The following is a 23631-nucleotide window of genomic DNA, read 5'->3' as shown; positions in this document are numbered from 1 at the left end:
GACATCTGGGTTGGTTCTATGCCTTTGCTGTTGTAAACAGTGCTGCAGTAAACATGTGTGTGCATGTGTCTTTCTAGTAGAATGATTTATAATCCTTTGAGTGTGTACCCAGTAATGGTATTTCTGGTTTTAGATCCTTGAGGAATAGCTACCCTGTCTTCCACAATGGTTGAACTAATTACACTCCCACCAACAGTGAAAGCATTCCTTTTCTCCACAGCCTTACAAGCATCTGTTTTTTCCCGACTTTATTTATTTTTATATTGATTGATTGATTGATTGATTGATTTGTGAGATGGAGTTTTGCTTTTGCTGCCCAGGCTGGAGTGCAGTGGCGTGATCGCAGCTCACCACAACCTCTGCCTCCCAGTTTCAAGTGACTCTCCTGCCTCAGCCTCCCGAGCAGCTGGGATTACAGGCATGTGCCACCACACCTGGCTAATTTAGTATTTAGTAGAGATGGGGTTTCTCTATGTTGGTCAGGCTGTTCTCGAACTTCCGACCTCAGGTAATCCACTCACCTCAGCCGCCCAAAGTGCTGGGATTATAGGCATGAGCCACCGCACCCGCCCTGTTTCCTGACTTTTTAATGATCGCCGTTCTAACTGGCATGAGATGTCTCATTGTGGTTTTGATTCGCATTTCTCTAATGACCAGTGATCATGAGCTTTTTTTCATATGTTTTTGGCCACATAAATGTCATCTTTTGAGAAGTGTCTGTTAATATCCTTTGCCCACTTTTTGATGGGGTTTTTTTTTTCTTGTAAATTTAAGTTCCTTGTAGATTCTGGATATTAGACCTTTGTCAGATGGGTAGATTGCAAACATTTTCTCCCATTTTGTAGGTTGCCTGTTCACTCTGATGCTAGTTTATTTTGTTGCGCAGAAGCTCTTTAGTTTGATTAGATCCAATTTGTCAATTTTGGCTTTTGTTACAATTCCTTTTGATGTTTGAGTCACGAAGTCTTTGCCCATGCCTATGCTCTGAATAGTATTGCCTAGGTTTGCTTCTAGGGTTTTTATGGTTTGGGGTTTTACATTTAAGTCTTTAATCCATCTTGAGTTAATTTTTGTATAAGGTTTAAGGAAGGGGTCCAGTTTCTGTTTTTTGCATATGGCTAGCCAGTTTTCCCAGCACCATTTATTAAATGGGGAATCCTTTCCCTATCGCATGTTTTTGTCAGGTTTGTCGAATATCAGATGGTTATAGGCATGTGGTGTTATTTCAGAGGTCTTTGTTCTGTTTCATTTGTCTATAGATCTGTTTTGGTACAAGTGCCATGCTGTTTTGGTTACTGTAACCTTATAGTACAGTTTGAAGTCAGGTAGCCTGATGCCTCCAACTTTGTTCTTTTTGCTTAGGATTGTCTTGGATTGTCTTGGCTATACAGGCTCTTTTTTGTTTCCACATGAAATTTAAAGTAATTTTTCTAATGCTGCAAAGAAAGTGAATGGTAGCTTATTGGCAATAGCATTGAATCTATAAATTACTTTGGGCAGTATGGCAATTTTCATGATACTGATTATTCCTGTCCATGAGTATGGAATCTTTTTCCATTTGTTAGTGTCCTCTCTTATTTCCTTGAGCCGTGGTTATAGTTCTCCTTGAAGAGGTCCTTCGCATCTATTGTAAATTGTATTCCTAGGTATTATTTTATTATCTTTGTAGCAGTTGGGTCACAATATATTTTTATGAGGGAGTCACATGTTTTTTACTTTTGCCAATTTATTTATTTATTTATTTATTTTTTGAGACACAGTTTCACTCTGTTGCCCAGACTGGAGTGTGGTGGAGCGATCTCGGCTCACTGTAACCTCCACCTCCTCAGTTCAAGCAATTCTTGTGCCTCAGCCTCCTAAGTTACTTTTGTCACTTTTTAACAGTCCTATCAGGAATATTGTCACTCTGCTTTTGGTTTGCTGAGGTGATTATTAAAGAGTTAGATGATAGATGCCAATTGTAATACAAATTCAATTAATGGAGTAAGTTACTTTCTTCAAAACATAGGCATAGGCTCTCCTTGCTGGTTTTTTTTGTTGTTGTTGTTATTGTTGTTGTTGTTCCTTTCTAATTCTGCTAATGATATAGTTAATGTTAAGTATTCACATACGTAAAGTGTGCCCAGAAGAGCAAAAAGAAATTATATTCATTGAGCATCCAGAAAGTAGTGCTAAACAGGCAATTGGAAAATTAATCTTGCAGGTTGGATAGTTTACCACTCCATGATATGTTTACTGATTCTACTTAGCAGTACGGATCTCTTTTCCTGTAATCCTAAAGTTTTTGTGGTCAGCAGCACACAATTTAATGATGGCTGCTAAGCTTCCTCCTTTCCCTCGAGATAACTGGTTTTAAGGTACTATGTCAGAGATAGACTGGCCCAGTCTTCTCAGCTGTTACTTCCGCAGATCCATTAGGCTCTCAGAAGTTGAGAAGGAGAGCTTTCCTTTCTAATAGATTGGTAGGTATTTAGTACAATTAACTCACCAACGAACTCTACCACCTACGGTCATGACTTATTCCACTTTCAGAAATCCCAGATCAATCTAAATTGCTCAAAATTTAATACTTAATGAAATGCTGTATTGTTTTTTAAGCTTCCAGGAAGGCGATTCAGTTAAGTTGTAAATAATTCAACAGTGGAGAAGGAAGAGGCGGGGCCCAGTTGGGCAAGTATATCTCATAAATGTTTCCTGCTTGGTTGCCTCAAGCAGGTTTCAAAATTTTATCAGATTTAATTGTGTTGTTCAACATCTTTGAGGTTGCAATGTATTCATAGTCTATTGTCTGCTTTTTCACTCACATTAATCTTTTCAAAGGTCTAGTAATTCCAGTCCACCATTCCCTTCCTCCTCCATACTTCCCCTTATCACCCTTTCTCATGAGAAATTGACCACGGAGGATAAAATAGTAGCTTTGAAAAATAGAACATTTACTTCACCACAGTCTCTGATGTTGTAACAGAGATCTAGTTAAAGAACAGGTTGTTGAAATCAATTATCAGATACTGGCAGGTGTGGTGGCTCATACCTGTAATCCTAGCACTTTGGGAGGCTGGTCGAGGCAAGTGAATCACTTGAGGCTAGGAGTTCGAGACCAGCCTGGCCAACATGGTGAAACCCCATCTCTATTAAAAATACAAAAATTAGTCAGGCATAGTGGTGGGTGCCTGTAACTTCAGCTACTGGTGAGGCTGAGTGAGGCAAGAGAATCACTTGAACCTGGGAGGCAGAAGTTACAGTGAGCTGAGATCTTGCCACTGCACTCTAGCCTGGGCAGCAGAGTGAGACTCCATCTCAAAAAAAAAAAAAAAAAAAATCAATTTTGGGATACTTACTGTGTATAGTTCTCTTGGACTGATGTTGTTGAGGTTGAGGTGTTAGCTGGCATTTCAAGCTATATTATTTTTTTCTTTTTTGGAGATGGAGTCACTCTCTGTCACCCAGGCTGGGGTGCAGTGGCATGATCTCGGCTCACTGCAACCTGCGCTTCCCAGTCTCAAGCGATTCTCCTGCTTCAGCCCTCCTGAGTATTTTGGAATACAGGTGTGTGCCACCACACACTGGCTATTTTTTGTATTTTTAGTAGCAATGAGGTTTCGCCACATTGCCCAGGCTGGTCTTCAACTCCTGGCTTCTTAGGAGCCTCAGCCTCTCAAATTGCTGGGATTATAGGCATGAGCCACTGCATCTGGCCCAAGCTACATTATTGATTGGGACAGCCTCAAGCAATGAAGCTGAGGATCATTTGCTGAGGAAATTCTAGAAATCAAAATATATAAAACCAAGTTGATAGTCACCACTGTGCCAATGGGTCCAGTGAGAAGCAGAGAAAGATAAGCGAAAATAAAAAAGGGAAGGTAGGGATTTGGATAGAGCCCACGACCAACTTAAAATATGTAAGCCTGCATCTGAAGATACTGAAATCCTTAGCATCATATTGGAAATATTTTCAGAAAGTTTCCAAAGAAAATACAAGGTGAATGAAATTCTGAGTTTTAAGTGGAATTAAATAGCAGGAGTACGTTGCAGAGTGTAGGCTGCCAGACTTTAGGATTTATGGATCAGTACAATTAAAGAGAATACATAACTGGAGGACTATCAAGAGGTGCCAGCTCTTTATTTTTGCCAAGCATTGCTAGTGTGGTTTCCCCCTACTAAGGTTCTGTTTGGTGAGGAGTTTACCTCATTAGGCCTACAGGATAATAGAGTTTAATTTAAAGGATGAGAAAACAGTTCAAAAGATTCACAAAGAGAAGTTTATTTTCACTATGTGGAAGTTACTGGTTAGTGTTTCCCTCAGTTAGAGTCCAGCTCTTCTGAGCTCTAAGTCCCACAGGGTCGACTTCTGCCAGGTGACTCACAGTCAGCATAAGTGGGAAGCTCTGTGATCTGGGGAGCTATGTTGTGACTGACAGAGTCCAGTTACAGCACTCTTCATCTGTGCTCAGGCAGAGTGTACCTGCCTGTACACTCTGCTGTCTGCAAGCCTCAACTCCAAACCACACTCAGGTTTCCCTGGCTTACACTGTGCTCCCTGGAGACACTCACAGATGCAGGAAAGTGTTTTCCAGAGCTAGTGATATAATATATTGTGGCTGCTACTTTTTTCCTAAAAGTTTTTTAGTATGGAAAATATTAAGCATATCCCAAAGTAAAGAATGTGTAAAGAACCATCATACACTGTCACTCAGCTTCAATGATAGACTAATGGCCAATCTTGTTTTTTTCTACATGTCTACCCATTTCCCCAACCCCAGATAATTGTGAAGCAAATTCCAAACATCATTTCATCCACAAGCATCTTGATTATATATCTCTAAAAGCTATGGATTCTTTTTGAAAAAGTACAATGAGCATACTTTAAAATATTAATAACTCCTCAGTATCATCAACTATCTAGTTAATATTTAAATTTCCTTGATGGTTTCATAAATGTCGTCTTATTTACATATTTATGTATATATGAATATTACAGTTTGTTGTTTTTTTCTATTCAGGACACAACTGAGATCTATGTCTTTTTTCCAACAGTTTTTAACCATCAGGATTTTCAAGCAGTGGTTTGATTGCGTGTATGTAGTTTTATTTTACATGTTTCTTTTTCCCTTGAATTTTCTGTAAATTGAAAATTATCCTAAATGGCTGATCTTTTTTTTTTTTCTTTTGGCAAGAATATTTCATAGACAGTGGTATGTCACTCAGTCAAGAAACACATGATATCTGGTTGTCGCTCTTTCTTTTTTTAATGTTAACCACTGACGACTTGGTCTGGATCCATTATTTCATTAAGAGCGCTGGTAATTTCTTATGCTTTTTACAGAAATGCAAAAAAATTACCTGATTCTTGGGACATTTTTAAGTTTTCATATTGTTATTGTCCTAAACTCTAGCAATTGTTCACTGTTTGCAAAAGTATGATCTCAAGTCTTTCACACAGCAAGCGAGGATGGTACAGGGCAAAAACAGCCATCTAAAATTATCACTGTTTCATAGAACGAGAGGTTGTGCAAAAGCAGATATGGGGAAAATTTAATTGAATATTAAAAGGTAGAACTGTAAGTACGTGTATCTTTCTAGAAGATTCTCCACTATCCTGACTTTTTTTTTCCCCCACATGCCACTGTGGACAGGGGAAGCTGCATTCTGGACTCACACCATGGATCAGAATGTAGGAACCATTGGTTAACACCATAGCATTGCCTAATATCTGCTAGAAGGTGAACATTTGTCTCGCCAGATTAAAGGTGAAGCTCAACTTTATTTTTGAGGGCACCATTTAATCATTGTGTATTCCAAATTACTGTCTACAATGGGTTACACTAAGTTTACAGCTATTGTTTAATTTATTAAATAAACATGTATGAAACACCAATTCTGTGTGATGCACTGAGTCAGGCACTTGTATCAAAAATGAAATAGAATATAGAATACAGACATAACACAGATGAATAAAAATGTGGAGTGAAGACATTATGATATAACAAAAAGAAATTGAAGAGACCTGCATCGTTAGTCCCTGCCACACATCTCAGAACCTTAGATATCTGTGAATGGTCCCAAGAAGGCATATGTCTTTTTTTCTGTGAATGGTCCCAAGAAGGCATATGTCTTTTCACACTTATTTTGAAAACTAAGTAAAATAATGAAAATCAAAGGTAAACTATAAACTATAAGAACTAAATGGTAATGTTTGGAATTCAGTTGTCATAATTTTTCCTAGTATATTTTCTCACTGAAATAGATATCATGCATCTTCTTTCTCCCTTAATAACTCCAAAACCCTATTCTTTACACTAATGGTTTATTGAAGTAATCTTTAAAAGTATTCTATCACCCTCAACCCATCTCATGTTGCTGATAAGGAAGCAGCAACCTAAGATGCGAAATGACTTACAAAGATGCCCAATGGTTGAGCCTTCTGATCTCCAGGCCTGTACTCTTGTCACTATGTCATACTGCCTAAGGTTTCTTTTGCATTAGGAACTATAAGCATGGGTGGTACATTCTAAAATCCTAGGGCATTAAGACATGGGAGGAGAGCAGCTGAGTTTTGGAGACCAGACATAAACAGGATACCAAAAAGGCAGGTGGCCAAAAGACTCCGGGGATTCTCTCTGCTAATCACTTGTTCTGTTTGCTCCATAGGTCCTACCCCTTGCTGTCCTTCCCCTTTTATTTGACTTTTCATATCCCCATTCTTGTATTGTCTTGATACCAGCCTGATGGGACTGATTGGTCTTTTGATGGTGGCTTTGTAGCTGCTGACCTTGGCTAATCAATCTCACCTCGAATTACCAACTCTCCTTCAAGAGAAGGAATAACACAAGTTGAACCACTTGACCTGGGAACTTGAATTCAGTCCGACTGTTTGGGGTAGCGTAGTGTTCCCAAAAATCAAATTTGAATGTCTTGCTCCCCCTCCCCTCCTTGGTTCCTGGCCCCATCCATCCTCAGAGCCAACTGTTTGAAGATGGAAGGGTCCAGGAACCAAGGAATTGGGGGTAAAGAAGACATTCAAATTTGGGCCAGGAACCCAGGATGGGGAGAAAAGAAAAAAAAAAAAAAGAAAAACTGTTGGCTTTGAAGATGGAAGGGGCCAGGAACCGCGGAGGCCATCGAATTTGAATGTCTTTATACTAGATCTGCACATTGTAATTTACTATGTACTCCACCATTGTGTATTGAATGCTACAAACCTTTTTGTTACATTGCTCATAACAACTGGCCTCTAATAACATTTGAGTTGGCTATTAGTGAACTAAAATTTTCAGGCAGATCAGGAATTTTGGGGGGCAGGGCACCATAATTGTCAGCTTACTATAATTCTCTCAAGCCCAAATAATTGCCTGTAGCATTCTTCTCACTCAACTCTATAGGGTCAGAACTGAGTACTGATACGGCCAAGATCACAGGGTTTTTGCATTTGACGATGAGTCTTAGGGGGCTCCAGAGAGTGTAGGCGGACCAAGGCAGTTCATAAGAAAAAGCAGTTCAAAAACCCTGTTAAAACGCAACCTTGCATATGCTTTGAGAGTCGTGAAATGCCTCTTCTGACAGAAATGCCTAAATTTGCATAAGAAGTAGTAATAGTTGGTTCTACATGAAGGCCAGGGTACCCTTATTTTATTTCCGAAAGAATTCTCTTGGAAGAGACATCTGCCAGAGAAGGTACAAGGCCGAGCAACAGTATACTTTCCCTTTGCCCCAACCTAATATTCACTAAAATCCTCTTCAATACAGGTTGCCAATTTAGCCTGTTCCATCTCCAACAATGAAGAAGGGGTGAAATTAGTTCGGATGGCAGCCACCCAGATTGACAGCCTGTGTCCCCAGGTAAGCCTCATTCACTTTGTTTCAAAAGTCTGTCAGTGACCTTCTGCACTCCAGCCCTTGTGCCCCTCCTTTCCTTTCTCTATTTCCTCTTGCTGGAAAATGCTACTCATTCATGGGCCATTTCAAGTTCTACCTTTCTCAGAAAGAATAAACTACACCGGTCCCTTCAGAATTACCGTGGCAGGGGCTGGGCATGGTGGCTCACACCTGTAATCCCAGTGCTCTGGGAGGCTGAAGTGGGAGGATTGATTGAGGCCAGGGGTTCAAGGCCAGCCTGGGTAACATAGTGAGACTCCATCTCTACAAAAAATAAATTAGCTGGGTGTGGTGGTGCATTCCTGTAGTCCCAGTTACTGGGGAGGCTGAGGTGGGAGGATTGCTGGGGCTCAGGAGTTCGAGGCTGCAGGGAGCTGTGATTGTGCCACTGTACTCTCCACTCCTGTTGACTTTGTTCTATTTGTTTTGGGTTGTGATTTAAATGTTCCATATCTATTTACCTTGTCTCGGCAGCTAAATCATAAACTTGCACATGTGGAAAACAAGAGTGGCATTTCTGCTGTATCTGTGCTAAGTAAATGAGACTTGTCCAGTAAATACTTTTTGCAACCTGAGGCAAACTATTATGTCTTAAAAAGAAGTAAACAAAAATTAATGGTAGTTGAAAACCTACTTTATCTTTTATGTGTTTGATTGTCCTTCTGAACACCAAGAACCCACTTATCTGTAGAACGTACAGGCTACATGGTTTTAACATGGACTTTGACTGGCTTATTCCTCTTTTGAAGTGTGTGGTCATCATGTCCCTGGATTGTTTCCAAAAAATAGGTCATCAATGCTGCTCTGACACTGGCTGCCCGGCCACAGAGCAAAGTTGCTCAGGATAACATGGACGTCTTCAAAGACCAGTGGGAGAAGCAGGTCCGAGTGTTGACAGAGGCCGTGGATGACATCACCTCAGTGGATGACTTCCTCTCTGTCTCAGGTAATCATCACAAACAGGTCCCTTACAAGGCAGCTGGAGGATGGTAACTGAATGACATAAGGAATGTCGCACAAATGTCATGGGTCTGTGTTTCAGGCACACTCCTTAGATCTTTGAGCTTTTTTGATCATCTCTGCAAATGTGATTGTAACACCCTCTCAAATGGTTCAGTGTTTGTTATTTCAAGACACGGAGTCAAGGCATTAAAAGGGAATACATTATTTAAGGTGGCTTATATTCCTTTTTAGTGTTTGGAGTTTATAAAGCAGGATGGCCTTTGATGTATCTGAATCACTTACATAAAAAAGGGTCAGGAAATATGAGATTCATTAATCTACACAGTTTATATCTTAAAAATAGGTGATCAGTTACTCCAATTTGGCTCTGTTAAGTTTTTGTTGTTTTTTTCCAACAAGGGGAGGTTTGCAATAACACAGGTAGAGATATCAGCCACAGAACTTACCCCTTAGCAGGGACTTGGTAGCTGTGAAGGCTTTGAGCACTTGTCTATGAGATTGCAGAAGGAAGTGAGTGAAATAAAATAGAACTCATTACTTGAAATTATAACTTTCTTTGTAAATGAAGCCAGACTGGAGGATGATCATAGACATGAATAACTGTGGAGTCAGTTTGCCCTTTAACAGGACTCATGGAGTCTGTCAACCAGCCAGCAAATGGGCATTTTTCCAAATGCTTTTGACCTAACTTATTTGGCCCAGTTCACCTGGAAGAATCTCTGTAAGGAGTAGGTCCCTGGAAACATCAGTCTTCTTTGTGAGGCGTTGAAAGAGCCAGCTGACCCTTGGAAATTCAAATTGGCCAGGTGTTGATTCTACACAGGTGTGTGGAACTCACACCTACTGACTCAGGCAGTACTAGCCCTGATGACCTGCTGGTTCTTGGCTGACTGAGGGCTGAGGGAGACATTGCATCACTGTTGGTGGGAACCTGGCGGACAGGACCTCTGCCTGCAACAGTGTAGAAGTGATTTCTGAAGGGGGCCGTCATGTTTAGAAATGTTTCTAGTTGCAGCCTTTTCTTTTCCGGAAGAAACAAAATAAATTCCCACTGGGGCTTGTCTGAGAACAGCGTAGTCAAATCTGTAGGTTTGATGGATAATCAAAAAGCCAGCTTTTCAATGATGGGGCAAGCCAAGGCAGATGGGAACATTGATGTAACGTGTGGCCTGTGACTAGAATTTACCTTACTCTTTGCTGCTTGATTTAATTCTCATCAAAAATCTATAAAATAGGTACTAGTAATTCTAGGTTTTGTTTTAAGAAAACTAAGTCATTGAGAGGGTAGGTAACTTGGCAGAGATGGTATTAAGATCCAGATCATCCTCTTTTCAGAAACTATATAATTCTTAGTAAGTCAAGATAGAAAGGAAATTTCCTTTGGTGCTTGCTGCTTTCATTCCAGCTTCCTTTTTCCACCTCTGGCATTCTCATTCCAATCTCTAATCCCTTTCTGAAACCTGTCTTGTTTTTTATTCCCAAGGTCTTCATTTTTGATGACTCGTCAAAGCAACTATTCATTTAAATATCACCGTATCTAGAGCTTAGCTGATAAAAGAACTCAATATATTGTCATTTCTGCTTCTTTTCCTTTCTTTTCTTTTCCTTTCTTTTCTTTTCTTTACTTTTCTTTTCTTTTCTTTTCTTTTCTTTCTTTCTTTTTTTTTTTTTTTTTTTTTGAGACAAAGTTTTGCTCTTGTTGCCCAGGCTGGAGTGCAATGGTGCAATCTTGGCTCACAGCAACCTCCGCCTCCTGGGTTCAAGCCCTTCTCCTGCCTCAGCCTCCAGAGTAGCTGGGATTACAGGCATGAGCCACCACGCCTGGCTAATTTTGTGTTTTTAGTAGAAACCGGGTTTCTCCATGTTGGTCAGGCTGGTCTCAAACTCCGGACCTCAGGTGATCCGCCTGCCTTGGCTTCCCAAAGTGCTGGGATTACAATGTGAGCTACCACACATTGCCCATTTCTGCTTTATTTTTTTCTGCTTTGCTGATAGCTGAGTCCTAATATTGTAAAAGATGCCACCACAAAATGAATCTCTCATAAGGTATTTGGAAATTGCTTAGATAGGTATGTTGGTGATTTGAGTGTTGGAGAATACCAAGGTGGCCACTGATACTAATCTTTATAGTATATGGTCAGTTTTTTTTTTTTTTTTTCCAGGATAACTATGGTGCTCCAAATAAGAGCCCTTCCCAACCAGACTCAGATCTCACACAGCCATCCTGACAGCCCCTGGAAATCTTCTGCATCCCCTTCTACCTTCCAATCAATAAGAAATACCTGTACACTGCCTTTTCCAGAGAGGAATCATTTCAGAACTTACAATGTTTCCAACTATTCTTTTAAATGCATGTACAAAAATTTCTGAGGGTGGGGACAAGCAAGGTGAGGAGGTCTTATTTCAGTTTTTCAATAGGGCAAAGCTTTTCTTAATTTTCCTCCCCCGAGCCCTGCCTCTTTGCTCCCTTTTCTCCTTGCCATTCCGTTGTGCATCTCATTATTACAAGCAACAAGAAAAGACTTTGGCTTCTGCTGATAATACTGTGCAGTCCAACCCCAGTGGTACAAGTGCCACAGCATGCCATGGCAGGAAAAGGGACAGGCGCTGTCAGAAAGCCAGCTTGGCAGGGCCTGCTGGAGCATGCCTTTGGAGTTGACAATCAGAGGCAGCAGGCACCTTTCCACAGACGGGGTTTGACAAATAATGATACAGCCCACTCTGTCCTGCTGGTAGGCTGTGGACACAGCCCAGTAGTTAGGGAAACTACTTCTCATCTTCTCTCTGAGCTAGAGCCAAACATTTACATCAGTAAATTGCAAGTTTGGCCCAGGAGATATTTTGAAATGGCATTAATGACATTTTATGTATTAGTTTCTTCTTACGGGAATATCTCTTTGGGCAGGAAACTCTATTTAAAAAACAATAAAAACAGATCTTTGTTTTTAAAAGATGGTAGTTTCTTATTTTTTTTAATGCTACCCTAACTTCTGTATCTGATATTAAATTTGTCCATATGAAATACAACAAGTTTGGGGAGCAATGATGCTAGCTATTAACATTACAAGAGCAAAACTAACTTTCAGATGTGGCCTATGCACATAAAAAGGTGAAATGACTGTGTTATAACATTTAAACTTTTTCCCACTTGGGAAAACCTACAATTTTTAATAGTGTTTTAAAATAAGCATCTTGGCATTAATCATGTGACAGTTTAATTCTTGGATTTGGCTCACAAAGTAGTAGGAAGCTAAGATCGGAAAAAGCTATTAACTTGATCTCATAATGCCCAAGAGTTTCTTTGTGTGTGTGTGTGTATGTGTGTTTAACTCTACAGTCTTAAGTTTGTTTTCTTTTAAAAATTCACAGTGAACTTTATTTTTTTTGAATCTACAGCCTTGTGGTTTACAATAGTGAAAGAGTTTGGTCATTATTGATTTTTTTCATAACAAAATTATATCATTTCTAAAATAGTAATGTTGCAAAATGTAAGGAAGTTTACAATAAAATATGTTGCAATCAAATATTTCATGACATGTTTAAATACCACACTTGATATTAGAGTGTGCCACCCAAACATTGTAGTTTTTCCCAGCGAAGGAATCATCTCTAGAATACATTTGCCTTTTATTACCATTTTCATCTCAATTCCTTTCTATTTGCAACATCATTCCTGTCCCTCTTTACTTCATGAATTCTTTCTCTTCAAAACACCTTAGAATAAAAGTGTATAACTGATAGCCCCTTCTCAATGGGCATGTTCATTCATTATCTCTCTTTTGATTGCCTGCTGCCTATAGGCCACTGTCAGGAATGCAAATATGAATCAAGTATGTATTCTGCCTTCAAATAATTGACTGTCCTCCTTGATATATACTAGATTAGCATGCTTACTAACTGTAGGAGCTAGACCTGAAGGCACAGGGTATACGGGTTGGGGAAGTTATTACAGGGGGTTCAAAAATCCGTATATACACCAGGTATGGTCTTCTGACCAAAAAGTTCATGTTCATGTCTACATAAACAGGTATGACTTTTTCCAAATACGAGCAAACCTCAAATATATTGCCAGTTCTGTTTCAACTACTGCTGTAAAACACCAGTTGTAATAAGATGAATCGTGCAAATTTTTTTGGATTCCCAGTGCACATAAAAGTTATGTTTATAGTACAGTGTAGTCCATTAACTGTGCAGTAGGATTATGTTTTAAAAATGTACATACCTTTATTTAAAAATACTTCATTTCTAAAAAATGCTAAAGATCATTCTGAGCCTCCAGCCAGACATAATCTCTTTGGTGGGGGCGGTGGGGAGTTTCCTTGATGATGATCTGAGTGAGGGTTCCTTTGTGGTTCCTCAAGGTTAGCGTGGCTGTGGCAATTTCTTAAAGTAAGGTAGCAATGAAGTTTGCTGCATTGACTGACTATTTCCTTTATGAAAGATTTCTCTGTAGCATGTGATATGCTGTTTGACAGCACTTTATCCACAATAGAACGTCTTTCAAATTGGAGTCAATCTTCCCAAACTGTGCTGCTGCTTTATCCACTACATTTATGTAATATTTTAAATCCTTTGTTGTCATTTCAACAATGTTCACACTATCATAGCTAGGGATAGATTACATCTCAAGAAGCCACTTCACTCGTACATAAGAAGCAATTCCTCATCCATGAAGTTTGATAATGACATTGCAGCAATTCAGTCACATCTTTAGGCTCCACTTCTAATTCTAGTTCTCTTGTTATTTCCACTAGAAATGCACTTTCTTCCTCCACTGAAGTCTTGAACCCTTGAAAGTCAACTATGAGGGTTGGGATCAACTTCTTCCAAACTCCTGTTAATGTTGACATTTTGACTTTCTCTGGTGAATCAGTCATGGATGTTCTTAGTGGCAACCAGGATGGTGAATTCTTTCCAGAAGGTCTTTAATTTACTTTGCCCAGATTCATCCAGAGAATCATTCTCTATTGCAGCTATATCTTTATAAAATGAATTTTCTAAATAATAAGACTTGAAAGTCAAAATGACTCCTTGATCCATCTGCTGCAGAATGTTATCTGCAGAGTGTTATCAAGCAGGAAAGCACTACTAATCTCTGTGTACGTCTCAATCAGAGCTCTTGGGTGACCAGGCATTTTCAATGAGCAATAACTTTTTGAAAAGAATTGTTATTTTTATTCTGAGCAGTAGGTTTCAACAGTGGACTTGAAATATTCAGTAAACCATGCTATAAACAGATGTGCTGTCATCAGGCCTCATTGATCCATTTATGGAGCACAGGCAGAGTAGATTTAGCATAATTCTTAGGGCCCTAGGATTTTCAAAGTGGTAAATGAGCATTGGGTTCAACCTAAAAATCAACTGTATTAGCCCCTAATAAGAGAGTCAGCCTGTCCTTTGAAGCCAGTCATTGACTTCTCTCAAGCTATGAAAGTTGTAAATGGCACCTTCCAGCAGAAGGCTGTCTTGTCTAGATTGAAAACTTATTGTTTTCTCCTTTAATCAATGATCTTAGCTAGATCTTTAGGATAACTTGCCACAGGTTCTAACTACATCGGCACTTGCTGCTTTAACTTGCACTTTTATGTTATGGAGATGGTTTCTTTCTTAAACATCATAAACCAAACTCTACTAGTTGCCAACTATTCTTCTGCAGCTTCCTCACCTCTCTCAGCCTTCATAGAATTAAAAAGCATTAGGGTCTTGTCAGGATTGGGCTTTGGCTTAAAGGAAAGCTGTGGCTGATACGATCTTCTATTTAGACCACTCAGACTTTCTCCATATTAGCAACAAGGCTGCTTCGTTTTCTTATTTGTGTGTTCATTAGAGTAGCACTTTTAATTTATTTCGAGAACTTTTTCTTGTACTTAAACAAGTTGGCTGTTTGGCCTCTCTTGACTTGTGACATGTCTTCCTCGCTAAGCTTAATCATTTCTAGCTTTTGATTTCAAGTGAGAAATGTGTGACCCTTCCTTTCACTTGAATACTTAGAGGTCATTGTAGGGTTATTAATTGACCTAATTTTAATATTGTTGTGTCTCAGGGAATAAGAAGCTTGAGGAGAGAGAGATGACAAATGACCATCTCGGTGGAGCAGGCAGAACACGCCCAACATTTATTAAGTTTGCCATCTTATGTGGGCTTGGTTCCTGCTGCCCCAAAACAGTTGCAATAGCAACAAAGATCACTGATCACAGATCGTCAAAACAATAATGAAAAATTTGAAATAATGCAACAATCACAAAACTGTGACAGAGAGATAGGAAATGAGTACATGCTGTTGGAACAATGGCACCAACAGACTTGCTTGAGGCAGAGTTGCAACAAACCTTCAATTTGTATTTGGAAAAAACAAAAAACAAAACAAAACAAAACAGAAAACCCCACCAATCTGATACACAATAAAACAAGACATGCCTGTACATTATTAATAAAATACAAATCTATTTGAAAACATTCTGAACTGTAGTAGCTTTTACATGTCTGCCATCCATCAATATAACTACTATCATGAAGAAACTGTGACTCATTTTTTTTTTTTTTTTTTTTATAAAAAGGGACCTGAATTGGAGAAGGTTGAAAACCACTGAGTAAACTGTAATTATATGTTGCTTAACGACCAGCATACGTTCTGGGAAATGCATCGTTGGGCAATTTCATCTTTGTGTGAACATCATATACTATATTCACACACCTAGATGGTATCGCTTATTGCATACTTACACTATATGATATAACCTATTGCTCTTAGGCTACAAACTTGTACAGCATGTTACTGTACTGAATACTGTAAGCAATTGGAATACAGTAGTAAGTTTTGTATATCTAAACGTGTAAATATTTTAAAAGTACAGTAAAAATATGACATTATAATCTTATGGGACTACCTTCAAATATGTGGTCTATTGTTGACTGAAATGATTTATGTTGCATGATTATATCTTAAAATTTTTAAAGTTTATTTATAAAAATTAGTCAATTAGACTGGGCCTGGTGGCTCATGCCTGTAATCCCAGCACTTTGGGAGACTGAGACAGGTGGATCATTTGAGGTCAGGAGTTTAAGAGCAGCCTGACCAACAGGGTGAAAACCCGTCTCTACTAAAAAGACAAAAAAAAAAAAAAAAAAATAGCTAGGTGTGATGGTGCATACCTGTAATCCCCTCTACTCAGGAGACTGAGGCAGGAGAATGTCTTGAACTTAGCAGATGGAGGTTGTAGTGAACTGAGATTGTATCACTGCACTTCAGCCTGGGTGACAGAGGGAGACTCTGTCTCAAAAAAAAAAAAAAAAAAAAAAAAAGTAAATTATAAAACTAATATTTTGTTCACATGACATTATTAACCTGTGTAACAAATTTGTTGATGATTTGAGTAATTAATAGCAATGTTTTTGTTATTATGGATTTTTAACATATGCTGGTTTATTTTAAATAGGTATAATAATATCTATAAAAAACATATTTATTGCCTCTTAAATTAGTTGCATATTTCTACTTTTGGATAGTCCCATTAAAAAAAAAACAACATATGTTTTCATTTTAACATATTGGGTCATGAATAGGTTTCTTAGAAATTAAAAACAAAACTATTAACTCACGAAAGATCAGTATCTAATATTATCAACAGACGTCTCACTATTTTTTACTCAACTCCAAAGTACCATTTCTAAACTCTGCTCCGAAACGTTGCCCATTCTTGTATTACTGTTATTCAAAGAAAATAGCAGATGGATGTGTGATTTTGACACAAATCCTTTTCTAGTTACTTACTCTCGGCGGCCAGGACACATTTTAAGTGACTTAAGAAATTCCACAGGACAGGAAGAGAAGCTTCTTATAATCAAAGTTTTATATTTAAAATTCTGTATAAATATTCATTTGAGTAAACATTTGTCTCAGATATCCTTTTCAGTATATACTGTGTTCATATGTTTAATCACGTTTTCATTAAAATGTCATGTCTCAAGAAAACGTCCTGATTTGGGAAGTACTACTTTTTGTGAGTTTTAGAAATCTAAATATTAAAATTTAAACATTTCATTATTTTTCTATTCTAATTTATAGTTGAAATTAAAGAACTAGAGAATGTAGAAATCAGTAATTTATAATGCTTTGAGAATCACACTGTATGAGGTCAAAATGGATGTTCTTTATGAAAAGTCAGTTATAACTTGCAATTTTCTATCCTGTGTCCTAAAAAAATAAATTTTCTAAGTGCTTAGTGAGAGTAGGGGAGATCAGTAGTGGAGACTAGGATTTGCTGGATACTCTCCCTTCTTTCCTTCTTTAGGAAATTTAAAATCAGAACTAGCCCTAAAAGCTTTTTAAAGAGGTAACATTTTAACTCTTCATAAACTATTGGTTGGATTTGGCAGTTACAATTTTAAAATATTAACAGGTTACTTAAGACTTTAAAAAATATATTTATCAAAAGCACATATTTTTAGGTGTTCATGTCTTGGTGTGTTTTGGAAAATACCATAAACTGTGTTGTTTATAATCAATAGAAATTTATATCTCATGGTTCTGGAGGCTGGGAAGTCCAAGACAAAGGACTCTGCTTTCTCATAGTCTTCTCACGGGAACCTTGCATGGTAGAGAAAGAGGGAGGGATCTCTGAGGTCTCTTTTATAAGGACACTAATTCCATTCCTTAGGATTCTGCCCTCATAATCACCTCCTGAAGTCTGCATCCCTTAATACTACCCCTTTGGGAGTTAGAATTTTAACATATGAATTTTAAGGGAACACAAACATGCAGTTTATTAGTTTGTGTGTATGTGTGTGTTCAGCTTATTTCCACAGAGCAGTAAACTTTTTGAACATTTCCTTAGAATTCTGCTTCTAAAGAATGCACAAGGAATAGAATTACAGATCTCACATGGGAAATGAAAAATACAAAATTACACACTTGTTAAAACTGCAAGGGAACAAATAATGTTTTTTCTCTATGCCATTAGAGAGTGAAGCCCCCCCTCCTGCCTGCTTGATTTCTACTTTGGGCAATGACATGAAAGTTATGCAGACCTTGACTATAATGTGAGGGAACCAGCCACAAGACTGGATTGTATTTTAATTGTGAGAAACTCTGATCATCTTCACCTAATCAGTTTTCCCATTGTATATACCATGTGCATGACATAATTTTAAAAGACCAACTGCGTGATATTTGTTTAGTTTTTCCTCAAATGTTTTCTTAATGAAAACATGATTAAACAAACATGTGCCCAAAGCTTTGACTCTGGTTTTATTTATGGACATTTATACTTGGTCAGATTGACTTCATGTTGGCTGCTACAACTTCTAAAAGGCCCTCTCGTGTGTAAGTATCAAACTTCGAAACAAAGGAAGGGATATTCTTTAAGTCAGTGGTCCTCAGAATGTTGTCTTCAAACCAGTGGCATTAACGTCACATGGGAACTTGATAGAAACTCAATTTCTTGGGCTCTATCCCAGACTTACTGAATCGGAAACTCTAGGAGTGCCACCCAGCAATCTGTGTGATGCTACGAGCCCTCTGGCTGATGTTCAGGTTTGAGAACCACTATTGTAATTATAAACTATGTCCTTTACATACAATTTTAGTATTATTAGGCATGCATTGAGATGTGTCCAAGGCAAGGGGCTCATGATGGTTGAATCAATTTTAATTGGTTAAGTTCTGAGTGACATAAAGTCATCTAAATGTGTATGTGTCCTCTCCATAGAAAATCACATCTTGGAGGATGTGAACAAGTGTGTGATAGCCCTCCAAGAGGGCGATGTGGACACTCTGGACCGGACTGCAGGGGCCATCAGGGGCCGGGCAGCTCGAGTCATACACATCATCAATGCTGAGATGGAGAACTATGAAGCTGGAGTTTATACTGAGAAGGTGCTGGAAGCTACAAAATTACTTTCTGAAACAGGTAAGCATGGGTATTAGGTCTGGCCAAAATGTTAATATCTTGATTAGTTTCCATATTTGAATAAATCTGTGTCATTGATTTCTGTAGGCCTTTATGCTTCTAAATTGCACATAATCGTGGAATGGATAGAGTACTTGAGTGTTCTCTCTGTTTTTTGAGTTTGAATTGGAATAACATTAGGAGATATTAGGAGAATGACAATTTTACTGCTTTGCATGCGTATATTTCTTTATAGTTTTCATGTAGATCACTTGATTCTCACAAACACTTAATAAAATTTTTCTGCTTACTTCATTATCTCCAATTATGGATGAGATAATTTTATGGTTTGAGAAAATTACGGTTTGAATTGGCTAAGAGACTGGAATGAGGTCACAGGGTTATAAAATAGTGCAGATGTGATAAGAACTTGGAATCTGTAAGTTAACCTTTTCTTCATTTATTGCTTGAGAGGATAGGACCTTAAGGAAAAACTCTGAACAGCCAGTGGAAAGCATAAAGGCTCTAGATAGTGCGTGGATGTGATGTGCTCAAAGAAAGGTGGTGGCTGCTGACAAAGAGTTAGGCTTTCAGCATATTCCCTTTCTTTCTAGGAAAGCTTTACATGCCCTTCTTCAGGGGCATGTGGCTGCTCAGAGGACTCACTGCTATGGTAAGGCATGGTTACTTATGGAAGTTTGTCAGAGCTTGCACATGCATTGGGGTGAAAAAAAATACTTCCACTGAATTAGAACAATCTACAACTCTGGAGAATATATAAAAGACTGGCCTGTTTTAAGTAGTTCTCCCCTCTTGACCAGTGTCTTTTGGCTTCCTCAGGCCTTGTATATTTGTATATATGAGAATAGATATATAGTCCAAGGAATGAAAGGAGACTAGAGAATAGAAAAAGTGAATGTAAGTCCACATTGGATAAGGTTGTTAATGAATAATGAAGTGGTGCATATATATGCACAGAAGGGCCTCTCCCCTCAGACCATAAGGGGGACCTTCATGGTTTTGCATATGAGCTTTGAATGCCACTAGGCATTTTAAAAATAGCCATCTCTGAAAGGTCAGCTATAACCGTGTTCCAAGTTCTGCATGATGAGATATGTTGGTAGAAATACGTTACTTTTTATGGGGAAAAGATTATTTACAAAAAGTTCTGTAGGTATTTGTTAGCCTGGAATAGCAAGGAAAACATAATACATAAACACAGGTATTGGTCATTCTCTTTGAAATATAAGCAGAAACAGAATGGCGTGGCATCATGTTATAAAGAGCACATCTAGAGATTGTTGCCCTTGGAACATCCTTACAGACTTAGAATTATAAATAAAAACAATAATGATGACAAGATATAACTGCATTTGAATTAGCTGAGAGTCAGCATGCTTTCTTTCATATAAGCTTGCCCTTTACATTCAATTGAGTAACACAAAGCAAGCCATACAGTATTTCTTTCCTCACTTGGAAGAGTTATAAAAAGGTATTTTTTTTTCTAATTCTCCAAATTAAGGACTTTTTCTTTAGTAACCTTTAGGGAAACCATCTCACATTTTGTGGCTTTCAGCTCCTAGCCCATCAGCTCTATTCTTGTACAAAGTCTCAGCTTCATGTGGGATTTCTGACAGAGTAACACTCACTTGGGTCTGACACTAGATAAACAATACCAGAAGGGAGGAAGACCTAGAGGCAGGACTCAGTTCCTGCCCACTCATGACTGGTGGGAAGGACACTTGTGGCAGATGAAAGATACAGAGCATATTGCCAATTTTCATCTGACTTTCTGCCCACAGATAGCTCAGGCACTGTTCAAATGACATTTTAGAACTTTTTCTTATTGTATCTTGGACTGCTTTGACAACAGGAGTGCTGCTTACTAGGTCAAAATCTAAAGGTAAGGACAATTGCTTAGTTGATTGTAATATTTTAACATAATTTTCACCCAAAATCTTGATATGTAAATAATGTTCTGGTTGATTTTTCTACTTGAATAAAACAAATAGTCGTTCATCCTAGATTGTTGTTGCTAATCAAGATTTTTGCTCTTGTTCTGAGTTTTTAAAATTTTTATCCTAGCTTGCAATGATTGAGCACTCTGGGGGCTTAACTTTCTTATTTTGATGTCCATATCCAATTCCTAATTGAATATGGTAGATGAGCAGGACATTTAAATTCTACTGTTCAGGATTTATTGAAGTTAACTAGGAAAGTAACCAGGTAGAGACTGAAATAGACAGCTTATATATAACTTTAATTGAAAACATAGGAATAAGCATCAAGGAAAAGTGGGTGTCAGTGGACTAAGAGCTAGAATACAAAGGTATACAATGTCTTTGGTATTTGTCCCCAGTTGTTCTTCTCTTTCTGAAACAGGAATAATGTTGTTATTTTGCGAATAACTAGAGAGATTGCCAAAGAAATGAAAGAAGAAAACTTTAGCTGTTAACTCACTGATTGCTAATTAGAATTGCTGGGGAATGTGCTTGCATAGAGTAGACATATGGAGTTTGAGGATGACCACAGGATCAGTTCTGTAATTATGGTTGTACAAAGTTTTGTTGGTGTGCGTGTGTGTGTGTATGTTGTCTAAAATGATTTAGTTCTAATGTCATTGTGTGTATGTGCTAAGGAGACATAAGATATGTGTCCTCAAAATGGAAACTGCTATGCATGTCCCTGATGCCAAATTATCTACCTTTTGGTTAGTTTTGTTTCTGACTTAAACAATTTTAGAGCCATGTTGAATTGGCCACTTCTCTATGTGCCTCTATCAAATTTTGTCATGAGAGTACATTGTAGGGTGAAAGAGGGTGGCAGTGGGAAAAAAGGGAAAAATGCCAAGAGGAAAGATAAGGAAAAAGAAGACAAAATGTCGTGGTTTTGGTTGTTGTTGTTGAGGCTGCCACACATACTAGGTTGTACCCATTGATTTTTTGTTTGATATTTTATTTTAAAAAAATTCTGTGCCATTAGATTCAAGACCCTAAGTCAGACATTCTCAACCTCTGTACTGTTGACACTTTGGTCTGAATAATTGCTTCTTGGGGAGAGTTCTGGGGACTGTTTTGTCCATTATGGGAGGCTTAGAAGCATCCCTGGACTCCATCTGCTAGATGTTTGTAGCATCTCTTTCTTCTACATGCCAAGTTGTAACTACCAAGATGTCTCTAGACATTGTCAGATATCCTTGAAGGAAGTGGGTTGTGGTGGGCAAGATAATGTGCATGACTGCCCTAAAGTAAAGAAATAACCCAAAATAGGGACAACAGGGACAAGTTCAAACAGGACAGATTGGAGCCTATATACTGTGGACATAGTGAAAAGGAAGTGGGGTTGGGAGTATATTACTAAGAAGAATCTATAAAAGCGCAGAATAATCAAACAGCCTTGACTGAACTGGATGTTGCTGCTGAAGGTATTTACACACAGGCAAGCCCCTGTGTAGACAGGTGAATGGCTGCAGGGGTAGGTCACTGTAGGGAGACTCCCACTTTACCACCTGGCTGCCCTCACAGAGTGGCTGGAAAATTGAGAGGTATCCAAAGAGTGATAACACATCTGTGGTTTATTTTCCATGAATTTTCTTTCCTTAGTTAAGACAGTGCTTTGCTTAAGAATGCTTCTTGTCTTGTTATGAATGCTGAGTTAAATTTAAGAAAATTTTGTAGATTATTAGTATGCTAAGAATTATAGGATAGCATTAGGTACAAATGTACCTGTTCATTTTCTTATAAAACAATCTAGGCTGATGAAAACACAATAAATTGGATCTACAGCAGGCCCATTAAATACTTATGTGGCATGTTTGATGGGCTCTTCAATAAAATCTGAATTATAACAAATTGCCAACAGCTTGGTAGTAAGTACACGCTTGACCAGACCCATCTTCATAGATCTCATTTACAAAGTCGGGTTGCTGCAGGAGGCTGAGGAGGGGTGAAAGCACATTCAGTGATATCATATTTAGATATGCATACAGTAGCTCGTTCTTCACTGAATGGATTATACTGAAATGTCATTTTTGTAAATTTGATAGCTGATTCAAGTTTGTGGCCATGTGAGCATGACTAGGTTAAAAGATCTGTGAGATTCTGCCAGACATTTTTTTCTTCAGAGGAAACAATAAACCAAAAAAAAAAAAAAAAAAAAAAAAAAGAAAATAGAAAAAAGAAAGCATATTTTAAAAAGTATTCTATGTTATGGAGCACTCTGTATGCAGATATTAAAATTCTATTATTTTGGAAAATACGTGGGCCAAGCAGATGGTATAAATTTTACTTCCATGCTCTATAACCTAAAGTTTTATACAGATGAGAAGGTTTTTCTTTGTATATCATTTCTGTGTATTTTTGCTTAGAAAGTATAAAAGGACCAGCAAATAGAAAGCATCCAAACTAGAAATCTTATTGAGAAGGGTACATTTGGGCCAGAACAATGAAGTAGAATGAATCCAAGGTTAGGATTCAGAATAACTCAATTACTTGACTGCTACCAACTAACTGTGTCCTTAAACAAATCAGTTAGTGCCTCTGGGACTTGGTTTTTTCCTGTATTGCCCAATGTTTTGTCATTCAAGAATGGGTTTGTATTAATTGTGTAATATATGCATCACTGTTTCTGGCTTCCTGGTGACTGCACTTGGCATAAGCAATTATTGCCCATGAGTCCCCTGTATAAACCCTCTGCACCATCTGGACGGGGGCCTTCATTATTCTCCAGGCAAAACATATCCATGCTGCTCCCTCTGTCTTCCCTGCAGTGTTCTTCATCTCCTCCTCCTCCTGCTTTACATCTGTTTATTGAGATTCTTCTTTAAGATATAGCTCTAGTCTCAGTTGGAGACACCAGAAAACTATTTAGTATGGTATGTCCTCTTCAGTGTAAATGACTGTGCTTATAA

General features: G+C 38.2%; 1 protein-coding gene across 8 annotated transcripts in view; it reads left to right on the top strand.

Annotated features, from left to right (window-relative positions):
• CTNNA2 (catenin alpha 2) overlaps positions 1–23631 on the top strand; it is a 1154891-nt gene that overhangs the window by 1042616 nt on the left and 88644 nt on the right. For 7 of the 8 annotated variants that reach the window (XM_030921682.1, XM_030921679.1, XM_030921677.1 and 4 more), the window contains 3 exons: positions 7744–7836; positions 8662–8818; positions 18543–18743. In XM_030921682.1, the coding sequence (XP_030777542.1) occupies positions 7744–7836; positions 8662–8818; positions 18543–18743 (451 nt within the window). The remainder of the gene's footprint in view (positions 1–7743; positions 7837–8661; positions 8819–18542; positions 18744–23631) is intronic. The other variant, XM_030921681.1, reaches the window with a different exon arrangement.

This window comes from Rhinopithecus roxellana, chromosome 17 (assembly GCF_007565055.1).
Source record: "Rhinopithecus roxellana isolate Shanxi Qingling chromosome 17, ASM756505v1, whole genome shotgun sequence".
Lineage (NCBI taxonomy): Eukaryota > Metazoa > Chordata > Mammalia > Primates > Cercopithecidae > Rhinopithecus > Rhinopithecus roxellana.
This window is presented reverse-complemented; position numbering and strand designations above follow the sequence as displayed.